Source organism: Hylaeus volcanicus, chromosome 3 (assembly GCF_026283585.1).
Source record: "Hylaeus volcanicus isolate JK05 chromosome 3, UHH_iyHylVolc1.0_haploid, whole genome shotgun sequence".
Classification (NCBI taxonomy): Eukaryota; Metazoa; Arthropoda; class Insecta; order Hymenoptera; family Colletidae; genus Hylaeus; species Hylaeus volcanicus.
Window position 1 is genome coordinate 31,257,349 of NC_071978.1, and position 17,488 is coordinate 31,274,836.

The 17,488-nt window shown below is 35.9% G+C and overlaps 3 protein-coding genes across 12 annotated transcripts in view; 2 read left to right on the forward strand and 1 right to left on the reverse strand.

Annotated features, from left to right (window-relative positions):
• Positions 1-4,101, reverse strand: part of LOC128874417 (uncharacterized) — a 6,917-nt gene extending 2,816 nt beyond the window's left edge. The window contains exons 1-10 of one of the 4 annotated variants that reach the window (XR_008456640.1): positions 3,869-4,101; positions 3,475-3,626; positions 3,133-3,291; positions 2,945-3,046; positions 2,627-2,823; positions 2,284-2,367; positions 1,885-2,180; positions 1,635-1,727; positions 918-1,118; positions 252-854 (exon numbers count right to left, since the gene is read on the reverse strand). Coding sequence is in view for 3 of the 4 variants with exons in the window: in XM_054119195.1 (XP_053975170.1) it covers positions 252-854; positions 918-1,118; positions 1,635-1,727; positions 1,885-2,180; positions 2,284-2,367; positions 2,627-2,823; positions 2,945-3,046; positions 3,133-3,291; positions 3,475-3,626; positions 3,869-3,881 (1,900 nt within the window). In the remaining variant the exon portion in view is untranslated. The remainder of the gene's footprint in view (positions 1-251; positions 855-917; positions 1,119-1,634; positions 1,728-1,884; positions 2,181-2,283; positions 2,368-2,626; positions 2,824-2,944; positions 3,047-3,132; positions 3,292-3,474; positions 3,627-3,868) is intronic. The other 3 variants (XM_054119195.1, XM_054119196.1, XM_054119197.1) reach the window with 3 other exon arrangements.
• Positions 4,102-4,295: 194 nt separating this feature from the next.
• On the forward strand, positions 4,296-9,418 carry LOC128874418 (DNA polymerase subunit gamma-1, mitochondrial). 5 transcript variants are annotated; one of them, XM_054119200.1, is made up of 3 exons: positions 4,296-4,454; positions 8,466-8,738; positions 8,812-9,418. In XM_054119200.1, the coding sequence occupies exons 2-3, from the start codon at positions 8,472-8,474 to the stop codon at positions 9,019-9,021; spliced, it is 477 nt and encodes a 158-aa protein (XP_053975175.1). In that variant the 5' UTR covers positions 4,296-4,454; positions 8,466-8,471; the 3' UTR covers positions 9,022-9,418. The 5 variants fall into 5 exon arrangements, with proteins under 5 accessions (XP_053975175.1, XP_053975173.1, XP_053975176.1 ...); XM_054119198.1 differs by lacking the exons at positions 4,296-4,454; positions 8,812-9,418 and adding exons at positions 5,116-5,252; positions 5,339-7,577 and having other exon boundaries at positions 8,466-8,627; XM_054119201.1 differs by lacking the exon at positions 4,296-4,454 and adding an exon at positions 7,436-7,577.
• A 536-nt stretch (positions 9,419-9,954) lies between these two features.
• On the forward strand, positions 9,955-14,334 carry LOC128874419 (neuropeptides capa receptor-like). Of its 3 annotated transcripts, none has more exons than XM_054119204.1 (7): positions 9,955-10,460; positions 10,891-11,187; positions 12,335-12,425; positions 12,515-12,714; positions 12,799-13,053; positions 13,206-13,533; positions 13,623-14,334. In XM_054119204.1, the coding sequence occupies exons 1-7, from the start codon at positions 10,430-10,432 to the stop codon at positions 13,864-13,866; spliced, it is 1,446 nt and encodes a 481-aa protein (XP_053975179.1). In that variant the 5' UTR covers positions 9,955-10,429; the 3' UTR covers positions 13,867-14,334. The 3 variants fall into 3 exon arrangements, with proteins under 3 accessions (XP_053975179.1, XP_053975181.1, XP_053975180.1); XM_054119206.1 differs by having other exon boundaries at positions 9,956-10,598; XM_054119205.1 differs by having other exon boundaries at positions 9,956-10,442.
• Positions 14,335-17,488: the final 3,154 nt, after the last annotated feature.

Consider the following 17,488-nt stretch of genomic DNA (forward strand, 5'->3'; position numbering starts at 1 on the left):
TTCGTCGCGAGTAATAGCGAGCTAATGGCTGCAAATTTGCAATAAGATCTTAAGATATAAAAAGTCGGTGCACATTCTCTTTCCTACTTCATTCTGCGTGGAAATTTAACGCAAACGTTAAACCCGTTTTACGTCGTATAAAAAGTTACACTTCAATGAAATAATGTAAGGACAGAGTATAATAAAGTATATAGTAGAATAGTAGTATATTATTATATTCTTGGAAACTGTAATTTTAGAAAAGCTTTTACCTTTATTATTGTCCTCCTGCCTTCTTTGAATGGCTCTATGACGTATACCATCCAATTTTGCTTGACACACTTCACTATCTTCATCGCTACTTTGAGTAGCGTTACCTGCATCTCCATCTCCACTTTTTTTAATTCCACCACTTTTAATTCTATCATTCGCACTTTTGGCCCTTTGTATGTTTCTGCCTAAATTTGGTGAATTTTTTGTACTTCGTTTTACAGGCAATGTTTTACTCTGAACGTAATTATTAATTTTCACACTATGAGGACACTTATTAGCATTTGTGACGATTGGTTTAGCGATATTTGGTTTTCCAACACTGCAATTTGTTGCAGAATTACTTTTTACAAGTGCATTTGCTTTTACAGAACTGAGATTCGTTTTTGCCATTGGATTTACTGTGTTTATTATTGGAATAGCTTTGCCGTCTCCATCGGACGTGGGTTTACTAGGCATTGTAATTTGACATGGTGACGTTAATTTACTCGGTGGTGTTTTTGGTAGAATTCGTGAAAGACCAGAAGGTGGACGAAAATCTGGACTCATCAAAGATTCTGGAACTGGCACTAATTTTGTTGCAGCTTGTAGAGGACTGGATGTTTCTGTAAATCGATTTTTTCTTTGTAAAATGTGACAAATAGGAACTAGTAATGATTTTGACTTACCTTCTATAGTTTGCGAAGCAGCCATATTCCCAGCTTTATTGTTTAGAGTACTACAAAGCATATTTGGATCTAAACTTTGAGTCATTAGCGATTCATGATTGTCATTTATTAGAGTGTGGCACGAGGAAACCATAGGATCAGTGTGACAACTAGCTATCATCCTGTCTGGTGATCTTATTCTTAATGAGTTTCTCGATGAACCTAATTAAATATCATGTACTTGAAATATTTGCAATTTATTTCATATAATAATATGCGTTGTCCTTTACACTTAAATGTTTTGGGGCTAGCTTTGCTAGCAAAAGCGTGCAAATGATATTTGACTAAAGATTAGATAAACAATTATAAGAAATGTGAACTATGTGAAATGTATTTCCAAATCGTCAAATGATAATTTGCTAACCAAATCCTCTAATTAGCATCACTGTCATAACACTGTTTTATCTCTCATTCTCCAAAGTCCAACAAATTTGCGCTATAAGCTTAAAAAAGCAGTCACTTAAAATCATTCTACGTACTAGGTATGAAAGACGTAAACATGTGCATCAATCCAAGATCAAATTTCTTTGTAACGCATGACACTTTCTTAAATGTTACCAAAACAATTTTCAGTTTCAGTTCCATTGAAATATGAGTGAAATTTGTCTTAAATTTGTACACATGTTTATTATGCAATTATAGCCATGTATGATAAATCCTCATTCTGACTTTGGATACCTTTACAAGGCGAATGGCACACACAGTACTTTGCTTCATAAAATTTTGGTGATTGTAAGCATTTATCTTCATAGTATGTCAACATTGGCGCAACTAGAGAAAACACATTATAACTAGAACATGTATAATGTGTATGACGACTGGAAAGTGTACATTACTACAAGTCCACGTTTACAATTATAAGTAGGAAAACTTTAAATGGTTTCTGATTGTATTCGCAAAAATAAAAGGAAGGATCAATTAGACTCACTGGCACGTCTAGGAGAACTTGTCCTGTTATGACTAAGTCTACGCCTAGTGGCTGGAGAAGGACTCATTCCGACGCTACTTAAGCTGTGCACGCTTCCGGCATCGCTTTGTTGATTTAATTGTTGTTGATGATGTTGTGCTTTACTCAAAATCAGCCTAAGCTTCCTGTCAGTTTCATTTTCTAATGACTCACCGGAAAGAGGGCAGACAGATGCTAAATACTGAGCAAGCATTGTATGTTCGCCAACACGGAATTGTCTACCACGACCCTGAGAATATAGCCACTCTGCCTTTAAACTGAGTGGCCATTGTTCCAAATGAATTTTGATTTTTTAAACAAATACAGTTTTGTTTATTAAATTAAATATAACATAATTATATTTTCACAACATACACCCACCTTTCGATAGGATCAACAGGATAGCCGTCAATTGATTTCAAGCTCATACACCAATTGATAACAAATGGACGATAATCGAACCCACTATAAGCTATTTGTTAAGAAGAATAAGCTACAGCTGTAAGTCTACAATTAATACAAATGGTGCTGTTTCGTATCTAGTTTTCTACAAGCACATTATTTTATTAAAAACGCATAATTCTAAGTATATATAATAACGTTAAATATAGTAAAATATTGCATGTTTTTGTCTGTATTATGTAAAAAATATGGTTATAATATTTCACTAATCCACATCTCAAATTCAGACGCGAATGTAATATTTAAATAATAAAAAGGATACATACTGTTACCTGTCATAACGACACATGGGTTATTAGCAATTGAAAAGTTTACTAAATTCTTTAAATTAGTTAAATGTGACATTTCATTCAAATCTGTAATATTATTATTTGCCAATGTAAACGTTTCTAAGGAAGTGGGTAAATAGCGTTCGCATTGTCGTAATGTTATTATGCGATTATTGTGCAAAAAAAGTTCCTAAAATGTTATCAATATTATTATATTTGCAAGCAAAATTGCTTAGTTAATTGTTAATACATTCTTAGTTTAACAAGAGAACAAGAACTGACGCGATGACAATAAGTTAAACATATATTACCTTTAAATTTCGTAGGTATGAAATGTCTGAGATATGACTGATGCTATTTTCAGACAAATCCAAATGCTCCAGTTTGATATTTGTATGCAAGTGCTCGATAGACTACATAAAGTGAATGATATAGAAAAAGCATACATAATAAATGATTTAATCATAATATTGTATACAAGTAATTGTGGCTAACGTACCTTTATATTGTTACCAGCTAAACAAAGTGTTTGTAAATTTGTCATATCCTTTATACCTTCTATAGTCAATATACCATTATTTGCTAAATTAAGAGTTACAAGATTATGTAACTTTGATACACCGTACATCCGTAATAATTGATTTCTTACTATTGAAAGCTGAAATTTCATATTAAATTAGTTTAAGAAATAATTACTTGTACCATAATTACTTATACCATACATACCATAAAACTAGCATATAAATGATACGAATATATATGTTAAGACATTTATAGTATAATACAAAAATGACAGACCAGGAAATTTTATACTATTTATTTTATATATAGAAAACATTACCTTGGTAATTCTGTGATAAGAATCAAGATTATCAAGACGCTGAAGCTCATTATCGTCTATGATCAATGTACTGATATCTGCATCCGACGGACAACGAGAAATCTTTTTAAGACCTTGACAACTTAAATCAAGTGTCTCGCATACCAAGGATTCTGAATAAACAAAATATCTTGGTGCTATTATTAAAATTTAAAGATGTTTCTACGTAATATTGAATAAAAAGTGTCAAAAGTGACAAGTGCAAAACCGCAATGAAATTGTATTGTTTTTATACGTATAACGATAAAATAATCACAGTTGTGGAATATTAAAATCTATTAGAAATATTTGAATCGTTTTCAAAAAGACATTTCGCTGGAAAATCATAAAATATAAATATTAAATTTACACTAACCCGTCGAAGCCATGACGAACACAATAAACTGGCAGACGCTACGAAGATGTCGTCGTGATTCGTGATCACTATAGCGCGTAATAAGAAGTTTACATGATGTTCGTAATATATACGAATTTTATGTCCATACTTTGTCTGTTATTAATAACGTCCTTAAATAGAACTAGAATATTTCTTTTGTATAGAAATGTTCTAATTTCTATCCGTTCGTTTAGATCAAATTTCTATACGATCTAAGTATATGCACGTATACATACATATGTACATGTACATAAATATGTCATATGTACATTCCGTTATATCAATAAATTTTCTGTTTTTAACGGATGGTGGTTGAGATAAAAGAATATAACGTCTACGTAATAAATATTACAGTCATAATTTATAGGTATAAACAGAAATTCTTTACTTTGCTATATTACGGTTATTGAATGATTTTGAAATTGCGCGTTTGAAGATTTAACATGGCGATCTAAGAGTTCAAAATATTTCACGTATTTCTTTTCAAATTTGACTAAACATCGTAGTATATTGAAAATATTTATTATCTCCCGAATGATAATCAGAAATTAATTTAATTTGACAGGTAAGATTTCATTGAGTACAATCGTTATTGTCATTAAATTGTATAAGACGGGCTGATAATAATAAAGTCACGTGTTGAGCATATTGTTCTTTGCTATGAAATAATACCGAGATGCCAGAAGCAAAATAAAAATGGAAAGTTGGGTGATTCGTATTTCCAGTCGTTACAAGTGTTCTGTAACGAATCATAATCTTAATATTCTCGAAAGACAGCAGTTCTCGAAAGATGGATTTCATACTAAAAGACATAATTCTTCTCATTGCAATTCTGATATTCTAACCTCTCCAGACATCACCGATAACTTAAATAAAAACCATCAGAATAGTGTAAATGTAGATAATGCATTTAGAAGTCTAACCTCTGCTTCAATTGTTTCATCGAATGAAAATGAAGTGCATAAACAACAAGGAGATTCACCTGGTATACCAGCAAACTTTGAACAAATGTTTACTCCTAGGATACATAATTTAAAGGAAGGTAATAAGAAATTTAATGCCGCTATGGAATGTGAAAATATACAAAAATTAGAAAAAGAAAAAGAGCATATGAAAACCTATAATAATGACAACACAAGAATCAATGGAATTAATATGCAAATGCTTTCAAGGTCTTTATACCAACAGATATTCAAAAATTCTTATAATCAAGAAATATTATCAAAGGAAGAAATAAAATCTATAAGGGACAATTTAAGATCGTATGGAATTAAAATTGAAGATGCGACTAGATTACCGGAGGTGAATCTTAAATTACCTCCTTTGGAAGGAGACGATATAGAGGAACACTTTTATAACATTGGTAAATTACAAATTAAACCATATATATCAATTATAAGAGAAATTATGAAAAGTATTCCAAAAATGCCAAATCAATGGATATTACAGGAAGGGTGGACTAGATATACACAGGATAGAATAGAGACTGTAAATCACCCGTTAGAAGACGGTATTATTTTTGATGTAGAAGTTTGTATGAAAGAAGGACCTTTACCAACACTTGCCACCGCTGTAACTAACCAAGCTTGGTACGGTTGGGTATCAAAGTCTTTGGCAGACGGTCTAAGTAGAAATTTTGATGGGCAACAGTTTCATATGGATCAGTTGATTCCAATGGAAAGCGAACCTACAGAATATGGAAAAAAATTAAATAATTATCATAAGAAAGCAAAAATTATGGTAGGTCATAACGTGTCGTTCGATAGAAGTAAAATTAAAGAGCAATATTGGTTGAATCGTACAGGATTACGGTTTATCGATACAATGTCGCTTCATATCTCTGTTAGCGGGATTAATAGCTATCAAAGATCGATATTAAATGCGAAAAAAGATTCGGAAGAAAAATTTGATTTGCATCAGCAAACCTCTTTAAATAGTTTAGCAGAAATACATAAATTTTATTGTGGCAACGAAGTAAGTAAGGAATTTAAAAATGTATTCGTAGAAGGAAGTTTGAAAGATGTAAGAGAAAATTTCAAATCTTTAATGAACTATTGCGCAAACGACGTGTTGGCGACACATAACGTCTTATGCCACTTATTTCCTATTTTCGAAGATAGATTTCCTCATCCTGTTACTTTAGCAGGAATGTTAGAACTTGGAACAGCATATTTACCCATTAACTCAAATTGGCACAGATATTTGAACGAGTCGGAATCTACGTTCGAAGACTTAAACTACGAGACTAAATTTACTCTTGCTAAAAGAGCGAATGCTGTTTGTCAACTCATGCACGATGAAAAATATAAAGAAGATTTATGGATGTGGGACGAAGATTGGAGTACTCAAGAAATTAAGGTGAAATCGTTATCGTCGGTAAGAAATAGTAAAAAGAAATATGAAGTTGAAAACACGGAAAGAGAAGAAACGGATGCACAAAAGTATTTGACCGACGGAGAAAACGACGAGGAAGATCCTCTGGAGAAAGAATTTGCATATTTGAAAGAAACAAGGAAGCTATTACCTGCGAAACCACCGCATATGTCAGGATATCCTGCATGGTATAGGAAACTTTGTTCAAAACCGAATGATAAAGACTGGGCACCTGGTCCACAAAATATAAGTACTTCTATGCAGATTGTACCAAAACTGTTGAATCTGACATGGGAGGGTTATCCATTGCATTATATAAGGAAAAAGGGTTGGGGTATTTTGATACCTTATAACAATGATTCGAATATCGAAACCAAAGTACCTTTGAAACAGCTTCTGGTTCAATGTTCTTTACCGCAAACAGAAGGCTTATTCAATGGAACAGATTGTTCAATGTCAACTCTGGATAACGACGTGGAAAGCAATTTATATAAGAAAGATTTTTGGTATTCTTCTAAGACAAAGAAATCCAGTAATCGTTTAAGTTACGTTTATAAAGGTAGCGCCGTTTGGTGTAACATAGTTGTAGATAATTGTTGTTATTTTCTTAAATTGCCCCATAAAGATGGAGCAAATTATAATGTTGGTAATCCGTTGGCCAAAGATTTTTTGAATAAGTTTTCGGAAAATGTTCTCGCTGGTTTAGACAGCAGCGCCACAGAAGTACTAAACATTGCTAAAATGATGTCATATTGGAGAAACAATAGGAACAGGATCATGTCACAATTTGTAATATGGTTCGACGATTTATCCTTATCAAACACTGTTAAAAATACTAAAAAGTCAATGCGTTACGGGGCTATTTTACCTTTGGTAGTCGTATCTGGAACATTAACTAGGCGAGCGGTAGAACCCACGTGGATGACTGCTTCTAATGCTCATCCGGAACGCGTTGGATCGGAATTACGAGCCATGATACAAGCTCCACCAGGGTATAATATTATCGGAGCTGATGTCGACAGTCAAGAGTTGTGGATCTCGTCGATGATAGGAGATGCTTATTATAAAAAGATTCATGGAGCTACACCTTTTGGTTGGATGACTCTAATCGGTACCAAGTCCAATGAAACCGATATGCACAGCGTTACAGCTAAAGCGATTGGAATATCGAGAAGTCAAGCTAAGATCATAAATTATGCTAGAATTTATGGTGCAGGACAAAAGTTTGCGGAAAGACTTTTAAAGCAATTTAATCCATGCATGACAGATGCAGAAGCTGCATTTAAATCTCGGAAAATGTTCACCATGACGAAAGGTAAAAAAGTATACAGATTGAAAGCTGAGCATATTAACGATCAACTGAACGATAAAGAGTATTCGTTTTACGAAGCTTCTAAAATATCAAAGCTATTCACTAAAACGGTATCGGAGATGTTTGAGAGCGGTAAATGGATAGGTGGTTCGGAATCGGCAATGTTCAACAGGCTGGAGGAAATTGCTCAGAGCTCTCGTCCCGTAACTCCCTTCCTAAATTCTAGATTAACCCGCGCTTTAGAAAGTCAATCAAATAATGAGAAATATTTACCTACTAAAGTAAATTGGGTAGTTCAAAGTGGAGCAGTTGATTTCTTACATCTAATGTTAGTTTCGATGAAGTGGCTTACGAAGGATAACGTAAGATTTTGTTTATCGTTCCACGACGAGGTGCGCTATTTGGTGCCGTCGCGTTACAAATACAACGCCGCGCTCGCCATGCATATTACAAATCTTTTAACACGTTCTTTTTGCGCTTCGAAGCTTGGAATGAAAGACCTTCCAATGTCGGTAGCGTTTTTCACCTCCGTAGAAGTAGATACCGTTTTGCGCAAAGAATCAGGGGATGACTGTAAAACACCTTCGAATGGTTTTGGATTAAAAAATGGATATGAAATTCCTCTCGGGGAAAGTTTGGACGTACTTTCGGCTATAGAGAAAACAGGAGGATCCTTGGGATCTTGGCACGACACACAGAGGAGGAGAGAATCTCTCGATTGTAAAATAACGCAGATCAAAGACAGAAATAGTGTTTTTAGTTAAAACCATTTAACAACTATCAAAGTATTATCGATTAATCAATGAAATGTATAAAAATGTTGTTTACGTTAGTTTACTTTACTTTGAAATGATAACATGTTTTGTATTGTTGTTACGTTTGTATTTACAGAGGAAAATGTCCAAAGCAACTAAACGAAAACATGTCGTTAAAGAAGTCGAAGATCTAAGTCTTCCTAGCGAATCGCAATCAATTGTACGAATAATCGAATCGCGCGGTAATAATCTTCACGAAGTCGTAGATTTGACCGGAGACCGATATCTTGTGTCTATGCCAACCAAGTTTCGAAGAAACATTTGGGTGAAACGAGGAGATTTTGTATTGGTAGAGCCAATACTAGAAGGGGATAAAGTGAAGGCGGAGATCGTTAAGATATTGACACGAGTATGTTTTATTTTAAACAGTCATACTTTTATTAATAACTAATTATAAAGAATAGAAAAAACTTATCTGTTAGGAACATGAAAAATTGTATCGCGCCCAGGATTGTTGGCCAAAAGAATTCGACGAAACTGTAATGTTAAATCAGAGAATAATGAACAAGCACGAAGGAGAAAATGATCGCGAAGAGGACGATATTTTTGTAAATACAAATAGATCATCGCTTAATTTTAATAGAATAGATAACACCAGCGAAACAAGTTCCGACGAATCCGATTCTAATTGATATTTGTATTACAGTACTATATAAGCAATAAATAACAAATATATTTATTTGATAAAATCTTAAAAAATGTAATAAATATTTGATTACTTTTCATATCGTATCATTAAATTTTATTTTGCTTTTCGTTGCAATTCATTTTCTAATAAGGTTCGACAAGGATACAACAAATATTTAACGAACCACGTTAATATTCATTTCGACGAATTTTTAGTCATAATCGTTTCCTTGTTTAGTTTAGTTACAAACATGATACAAGGATCGAATATATTGTTTTGCAATAATTATATAATTATATTATATATTTTATCGATATAAAAATATTTTCATGTTTGACGTAAATGAACGTTATCACAACAATTATCGTTGTATTGTATTTGATTAAACTTATCGGCTAGTATGATTTTTGCATTTTTATACGCATTGTATCTGTCGTGAATTGTAACATTGTCTACCTTACCGTTATTGTCTATGGTGAGTAAATATACAATTCTGGATGGTTCGACATCGAGAGTTGTACAACATCGTTTTGTTTAACTTTAATTACATTTAGGTTGTGTAATTACATTTCTTTCAAAAGTCAGGTAATATACGTTATCAATTTCGTTGGATAACGATATTGTCCAATAAATTGAAATTCTTTTCGACTTAAGAAACGTTAAGAAATGCAAACTGATTTCAATTGTAAGTTACTTACTTCGTTTCATTTTTATCTTTTTTTTCTCGAAAACAAGAACAGTGTAATAGCCTACGTTTACATGAAATCGTGCCTAACGAATTCAACGCGATTGACAGAGTTACGAACTCGATAATTGAATGTACCGGGAATCCTACTACGATTGAACGGTATATTAGACCGATTTTCTTATCAGCGAAATGAAAAGGAGGAGGATGATGAGGCTGTTGTTACGACGGGCGAAGGTGTTGGATGGTATCGCTAAGAATACTACGTTTAGTCGCGGCGGTGTATGCCAGTCACTCTCCCGACACCGACAGTTTCATCCTCTTCTCCTTCGTTCCGTTCCGTTCCGTTTATTTATTTTGGTGTTGACGACATCGACCGACACGTTCGAAAATCAGTCGCTTTTCGATCCGTTACCACGTGCAATGCTCTTATAATAAGATCGAATTTTATTCTATTCTATTCTATTGTCCTCGGTTTCAGTGTCACGTGATTGTTGTTAACGCACGTGTTCCCTTCGACACATAAACGGCCCTCGTCACGTCAAATTCCTGATATTTTCCGCGAGTGTTTTATCGAGTTTAATCAATTAGATAGTTGGTGACACGTTCCTCTGTTGTTTGCCATCGTGCATTGTACAGAATCGGATAGAAAAGAAAGAAAAGTATAATTTACGGTTCGGGAATCGATTCGAGGATGACAAGATGACGCGTACCTCGGAGAAGACAAATGGAAATCTTTGGTGGAGTATCAAACAAAAGTGTGGCTCTGTACCGGAGTTAACGTCTAATTTTACGTCCGAATGGCAGATTGAATCGTTTCGAGGGCAAGGCGGGAGCTTCGTTTCAAGCTGGAATGAAAGATTGAATCGAACCCACTTTTCCCTTATCGAAGCAAAGTAATTTCACGTAGAAGCATCAATTATTGACCCATTGACGATCGACGAGCGACGATCGTGGACCGCAATCTGTTGACTCGACTACAAGCTATCTAGTCACGACGGAATGCTTTGTTTACCCGCGATAATTATTTCTGCAGATACGAATAAAGATTGTTAAAATAAATGGTTGACGGACTCGCTCGAACTGTTCTTCCTAGACTGGTTCAACGTCTGTCTACCAACAAATTTTCAGAAAACTTGATCGGGAAAACTCGTCCGACGTAGAGAGAGAATTATTTGTTTTTCATAGGAATAATCGATATGGAAACATCCAACGAAGGTACGAGCGATTTGCACGATTTCTGGAAGAATTGGGACCTGAGAAACCTGTCAGAAACCGAGTACTTAACCAAGGTACTCGGGCCCAAATATCTTCCCATGAGGATGGTAATACCCCTCACGATAGTTTATGTGGTGATATTCGTCACTGGGATTTTCGGGAACGTCACCACGTGCACCGTCATCATCAGAAATCCATCGATGCAAACCGCCACCAATTACTACTTGTTCAGTCTGGCTATATCCGATCTTACTCTACTCGTGCTGGGTGAGTGTGTACGTGTACTATGTAGTATGTAGTACATGGTATGTACATTCTCGTTGAAACGGTCTTTATCCTGATACCTTTCTTCGTGCTTTCTTTCATATACGATTTCTCTACATATACCGATACCTGTCTCGTCTACTCTACTATACAAACACTGTAAACCTTTACTACAATAGAATGTCATCGCGCGTTACACATTAATGGTATGCGAAATACGATACCATTTACACGGTTCTTTTTCTATAGTTGACTTTTATCAGATTTTCATTCATTTTATCGTTTTTTCATTTATATATTTTTAAGATTTAATATTTTTCTTCTTCTTCTTCTTCTTCTTCTTTTTTTCCCTGCAAATCCGCTGGATTTTCTATCTTGGTGGAACGTATTCTGTTCGTAGATCAAGAGACACGTGTACGCGAATTTGATCAAAACTTGAACAGTTTTCCGCAAAGTTACATCGTCCGAGAGAAATTCGTTGAAACGCGTCGCGAATGTTTATATAAACTTCAAAACTCGATCAAGTCAACGGTTTTGTTTTCCGTGGAAAAGCTCCGAATGGCAAAGTGGAAATTCAGTGGCCGTGCATCGTATCTCCGCGAAGCTCGAGACAAAATGGAGTTTTCGGTCCCATCTAAACAACACAGAAAGAAAAAAAGGAAGGAAAAAAGAAGAGTATTCTTATTACATAAGAAAAATACTTTACTCGGATGAATAATTGGTTGATAATACTAGTTAGGAAAAGTTGATACCTACTAGTCTGTTTCAAATTGCTTCGTACATTAAAGGAAATTAATTGAAATGTTCATTTTCCGCATACTTTTTGTATTTCGAGTGCGCGATAAAGTTTGGAGTTTGTTAATTACTTACCGAGCTTGAATCGGTCATAAATCTACTTTCGGGAAAACGAGTTTGCGTACCGCGGTGATACTAGCGCGGGTCTTAGTCATTGCGTGTCCTGGTGCGGACGTTTGACGTGGTTGATTGCACGATTACACGGAAATAAATCACAGATAACGATACACGGTAAAAATGTAGTTTGCCCGTCAACGTGATCGCAAAGAAAAAAAAAAAGAAAAAAAAATATATCCTCGATCGGTCGTTATCACAGTCGATCGATCGTTATCGAAATGTGTTGAACCACTTTTAGGATTGCCGAACGAGCTGAGCGTGTTCTGGCAACAGTATCCGTGGGCTTTAGGAGTCGGGCTTTGCAAGATAAGAGCATACGTATCAGAAATGTAAGGAATCACGTAATTCATCTGTTAATTTCTAGTCGATCGCAGCATACTCCTTCAAATGAACAACATTCGTTGCATCTGTTCGGTAGGTCATCGTACGTGTCGGTCCTCACTATAGTGGCCTTCTCCATGGAAAGATATTTGGCCATTTGTCATCCGCTTCGCGTTTACGCGATAAGCGGTCTTAAACGACCGATACGTTTCATCTTGGCTGCGTGGTCGATAGCGCTAGTTTCCGCGATACCGTTCGCGATTTACACGAAAGTCAACTTGGTCGAGTACCCGCCAGGTTAACCAACCGATTCCATTGCACTCTTCTCGTGTCAATTACAGTTATAGTTACACGTCCATCTATTAATATGAAATTATTCAGGTTCGGACAATTATTCGGCCGATTCGGCGATTTGTGCGATGCTCCTACCGTACATGCCCAACTTTCCCCTCTACGAGCTGAGCAGTATCATATTTTTTTTTATACCAATGCTGGTGATTTTGGTGGTCTACACAAAGATAGGTTGGAAGATAAGAAACAGTACACGGGACACGCTGCATTCGGTAGCGCACGGCGGCGCGATTCATGGAGACTCGAGACAGATGCAATCCCGAAAGTCCGTTATCAGAATGTTGAGTAAGATCCAACTGTTTGCCGTTGTTATTTTCTTTTCTTTTCTTTTTTTTTTCAGTCCTATCATTCTTATACATACGGAAATGTAGTAGATAATCCTAATAGCGTACGTTGTACGTTGCGCGAGTGAAACGTCTAACGATCGATGATTGCAGGCGCCGTAGTTATTTTGTTCTTCGTTTGCTGGGCTCCGTTTCACGCGCAACGCTTGCTTTACGTTTACGCTCAAGAGTCCGATTATTATCCCGACTTGAACGAGTGGCTGTACATTCTGAGCGGATGTCTCTATTACTTCGGTACAACAGTCAATCCTATTTTATATAATTTAATGAGCGTAAAGTATCGGCATGCATTCAGACAAATGCTTTGCTGTAAGACAAGGAGGAAAACAACCGGGAGTAGCTGGCCCACTAGACGGTCGCAGATGCGCGAAAACCATCCCAACGGAAAGTCGCGTAGCACAAATTTTCAACGTTCCGTGAGGTTGTAAACATTAAACAAATGATACATATGTATAATACGTTATACCATATATCTCGAACATTGATGACATTTACATAAATTTTGTTTAGGTATACCATCAGTCAAGCGAAAGAAATGTTTCGATTCACCGCAAGCAGAGACAATGTGAGCAAAGACGGGAACACGAACGATAACGTTCCTCGTAAATCTTACGCGTTGAAGAAAGTAGACTCCACGTCCAGACCTCTTCTCGATCGAATGCACTCCATCGCACCGGAACAAACGACCAACGCATCTTCCACATTTGAAAGGAATACGAACGAACCCGTATCTACGACTAGTAGTATTTTATGATCTACGCAAACTGTACATTTTCACCAATTAAAATTATTTAACCGATGTTCGTTACACGATACTTGTAAATAATAGCTGTAAATTAATCGATCGTATCGTTATTTATTCTTTGACAATCTATCGCACTAGTCGTATCATTTTTAAGTAAATATTTATCCAATCTTACTAGATAGTAATGTTTCGTGTAATTAATGAAGGTTTCGTTGATATACCGAAAAACGTTTCGAACTTCCATTAGTTAATTAGCTTATTCGGCGGTCATTTTTATACACGTTATTTTACTCGATCACGTTGCATCTCGTGTAAAGTTTCATGACTACGTATGTATATGTGTACTATGTATTTATATGTATAGTATATGTGTACGGTAGTTAGGTACTGCACGAATATGGTAAAGTTCGAGGCATTCGAGAATATTATTTTTGTAGAATATCTGTACAAAATAAAGGAGATCGATTGTTTAAGTAAGTTCGGTTTTTTTTTAGTAAAAGCTTTCGTCGCGTCACACCTGTCAGGGTTAAAAATAGATAACGCGTTTAAAATTTGGTCAGAAACTGTAAACGGTGGATACATAAGAATTTTACATTTCTAATTCTTACAATTAGCGAAATTTTCGAAGAATCTTTTTTATCGAGAAGTCGATTGCAATTAGTTCGAGTGGAAGTTGGAGTTTCAATTGACGGTAAGATCCAAGTTTGTAATAAATTTGATTAAAGTGGAACACACATACAGTCATGTTCGTGACGATACCGAAAGTGTGATGGTATGCAAAGTCGAAGATTGACAACAGAAGTAATTCAGATTCGCACAGTGTGTGTTTGTTAATTTTCGAGCCAATAGAATGACGAAAGTAGTATTAATAAGTTTCAAGTTTATCAAGTTTTCTTTCTGTTTATTTCTAGACATAACAAATGAGTATGTAGATTCAAAGAGTAACACGAGCAACGGTGGTTTGTCTTTGTTCGAGTCGTCAAAATGAAAAGTGTAACCTAAATCAGTGTTTCCCGATAAATCAGTGTATTGCCCGATATTCTATCGTTGTGAAAAAAAATGTTGAGAAAAGCATCCGAAGAAAGCGAACATGATAGCGTTTATTCTCTCGAAATCATTATATTGTATCGCAGAATTGATTACCTTTGTAGCGATCCAGTCTTTCTCGTCGGTGTATCAATGTATCCTTCGATCGATTTTTGGCCAATTAACAGGAGAGAAATCATTGCAATGGGTAATATGTAATATCCGTTTCCCGGATAACGATAATACCGATAGATTCAGTTACGTTCTCTGGATTGCGCGGTCCTATTGATTTTCCTCTTTCTTTTTCAGACGCAACGTTTTCTAATCCAATGCTTAACTTCTAAAAGCTTCCTTGTAGACTGAATAAGGACAAAAACGAAGAAACGTAATTGTATTATGTCGGTGCTCGGTCGGAAGACGTCCAAGGTAAAATGTAAGCTGTACTTGAACGAAAACGTCGAAAATACGATTATTCCTCGCGCTCAAAGTATCCGTTTTTGTCCACGTTCACTCGTCGCGCGATCCTATTACTCGTTATTTACTAAACAACGAATTTAATGAATAAATCAATGTTGTGGTAGTAATGCATTTTATCAATTTCTGCGATTGTAAAAGTCATCGATAGCAAATCGATCGCTTTTGCACTTGAACGTTTCAGATTTTCATAATATCATAATGTTTTACTCCGTATGAAATTCGAGAGAATTTTCAGTTACCGTTTCTCTAATTTTCAAACTATCCGAAAAATATAACGCGACTGTACCGTGAAATACGAAATGTTTTTCAGTTCCTCCTCTACATTTTTATTCTTGGCACGATGATTTTAATCCTCGACGGGTACGCCGAGCCAATGGCATTCCCTTCCGAGGTCGAAGAGGATCTTTCACCTTGCTATTTCTATCAGACACATTTGCCGATGGAAGCTATCGAGTTTACTTTGTATAAACGTGAGAAAATAGCCGAATATCTATCGCAGAAAAGCTTGACCCGTCGTCGTCGACCGACGCCGAGAAAACAGGTGATGCATTTGTTGGTTGGCAGCGCATCGATGAACGATAAACATAAACAGGTTTGAAACAGAGATTAGTTTGTCGATGGATTTGTTTAACGTTTAACGACTCGTCTCGAATATTTTCTACTTGCTCGGATACGAAGACGGCTTGATATGGCTGTAATATACGATTTCTGTTTCGATAGATTAGATTCTGTTGGTAGTTAGACTGCCTAAATAGCCGTGGAAATTCGTGTTCGGTTTTTTGGTATACATAGACACGTTTGCGCGTGAATTGGACGGTTTTACTTGTCGTGTGTATTCCCGTCGTGTATGCGGGGGTTAAAGTTGAGGGTTGGATGCGTAGTGGATGGGCGCGGAGGTGAAAAGCAAGCGAACTCGAGACTCGAGAAACGTCAATTGTCCACCGTTTGCCAACCGGAGCACTATCGCTATCGAGTCTGCTCCTCGCTTTCGGAATACATATGATACAAGTAACATCGACAAGTGAGAATCGCGAGATATTTGCACCTGGAAGTAAAGAGAAAAAACTTTCGAAAGCAAGTCAAACTGTTGCCTTGTTGTGTATATCCACCCGAAATATTCATCATTCGCGAATCGCAAAAATTTATCACTTTTCTTTCGTCTTTCTCGTAAACCAGCAACTTACACGATATATGTATAAGACATGTACATCCTCTTAGTTTAACTGTATTCGCGGTTTCTATCTACATTAACCGTCACCTCCATTCTATGTAGTTGGTTAGCTTAATGTCAGACGTTTAAAGTTTAAACGGATAATCAGGAACGCTTTTTTTCCTTAGATACGTTTCTTCTCGAGAGTTATTTCATCTTTACTTTTCAGAATCGTTTAATTACTTCTTCTTCTATTAGACTTTTCAAATAATAAACAATTGATTGATTATATTAAAAATTTATGAAAATAATGACCAACTCTGGCGATAATCACTCTGGAGCATACGTGAAAAGGAAATCGGCGACTTCGCTCCACAGGTGCCGTCGTGATAACATTTTTCATCTGCTGGGCACCGTTTCACACTCAACGACTGTTATACGTGTATCGAGATCAAGTTCCAACGTTTGTTGACACAAACCAATGGCTCTATCTACTCAGTGGTTGTCTTTACTATATCTACATATACAGAGAAAATCCGTCGACCCGAGCTGAAAGGATTTTTCGCGCGACAGACCAATTACAGTTGAACGATGGAGAGGAAAATAAACGATGTATCGAAGGAACGAACGATTCGTCGATAAACGAGGAAGACATCGACAAAATCGCCATTGAATCTTTATTACAGTTACCCAAGAAATCGTCGCTCCTTGTGCATGCAAAAAATGGACGAATGAGATATCAAACGATTGAAATGGTAGAAACTTTAACGCATGAAACACGCATTTGATGATCGTCTTTTTTTCTTTTTCTTTTTCTTTTTCTTTTTCTTTTTCTTTTTCTTTTTCTTTTTCTTTTCATTTGATCACGACGATCGTTGTTTAAATTCACTATCAATATATTCCTTGGCAATGGGGAGCGAATCAAAAGTTACAGAAGTACAATAGGTGGCGCGCGAGTGCCTTCACACGTGGCCCAGC

What these genes read in the sequence shown, in the direction of transcription:
- LOC128874418 (XM_054119198.1), top strand. Translation starts at nt 5,426, where the DNA reads ATGAAAGAAGGACCTTTACCAACACTTGCCACCGCTGTAACTAACCAA. An exon ending in AATGTTCACCATGACGAAAG is followed by an intron (nt 7,578 to 8,465) that starts GTAAAAAAGTAT and finishes TTGTATTTACAG; the next exon opens with AGGAAAATGTCCAAAGCAAC.
- LOC128874419 (XM_054119204.1), top strand. Translation starts at nt 10,430, where the DNA reads ATGGAAATCTTTGGTGGAGTATCAAACAAAA. An exon ending in TCTTACTCTACTCGTGCTGG is followed by an intron (nt 11,188 to 12,334) that starts GTGAGTGTGTAC and finishes AACCACTTTTAG; the next exon opens with GATTGCCGAACGAGCTGAGC. An exon ending in AATTTTCAACGTTCCGTGAG is followed by an intron (nt 13,534 to 13,622) that starts GTTGTAAACATT and finishes AATTTTGTTTAG; the next exon opens with GTATACCATCAGTCAAGCGA.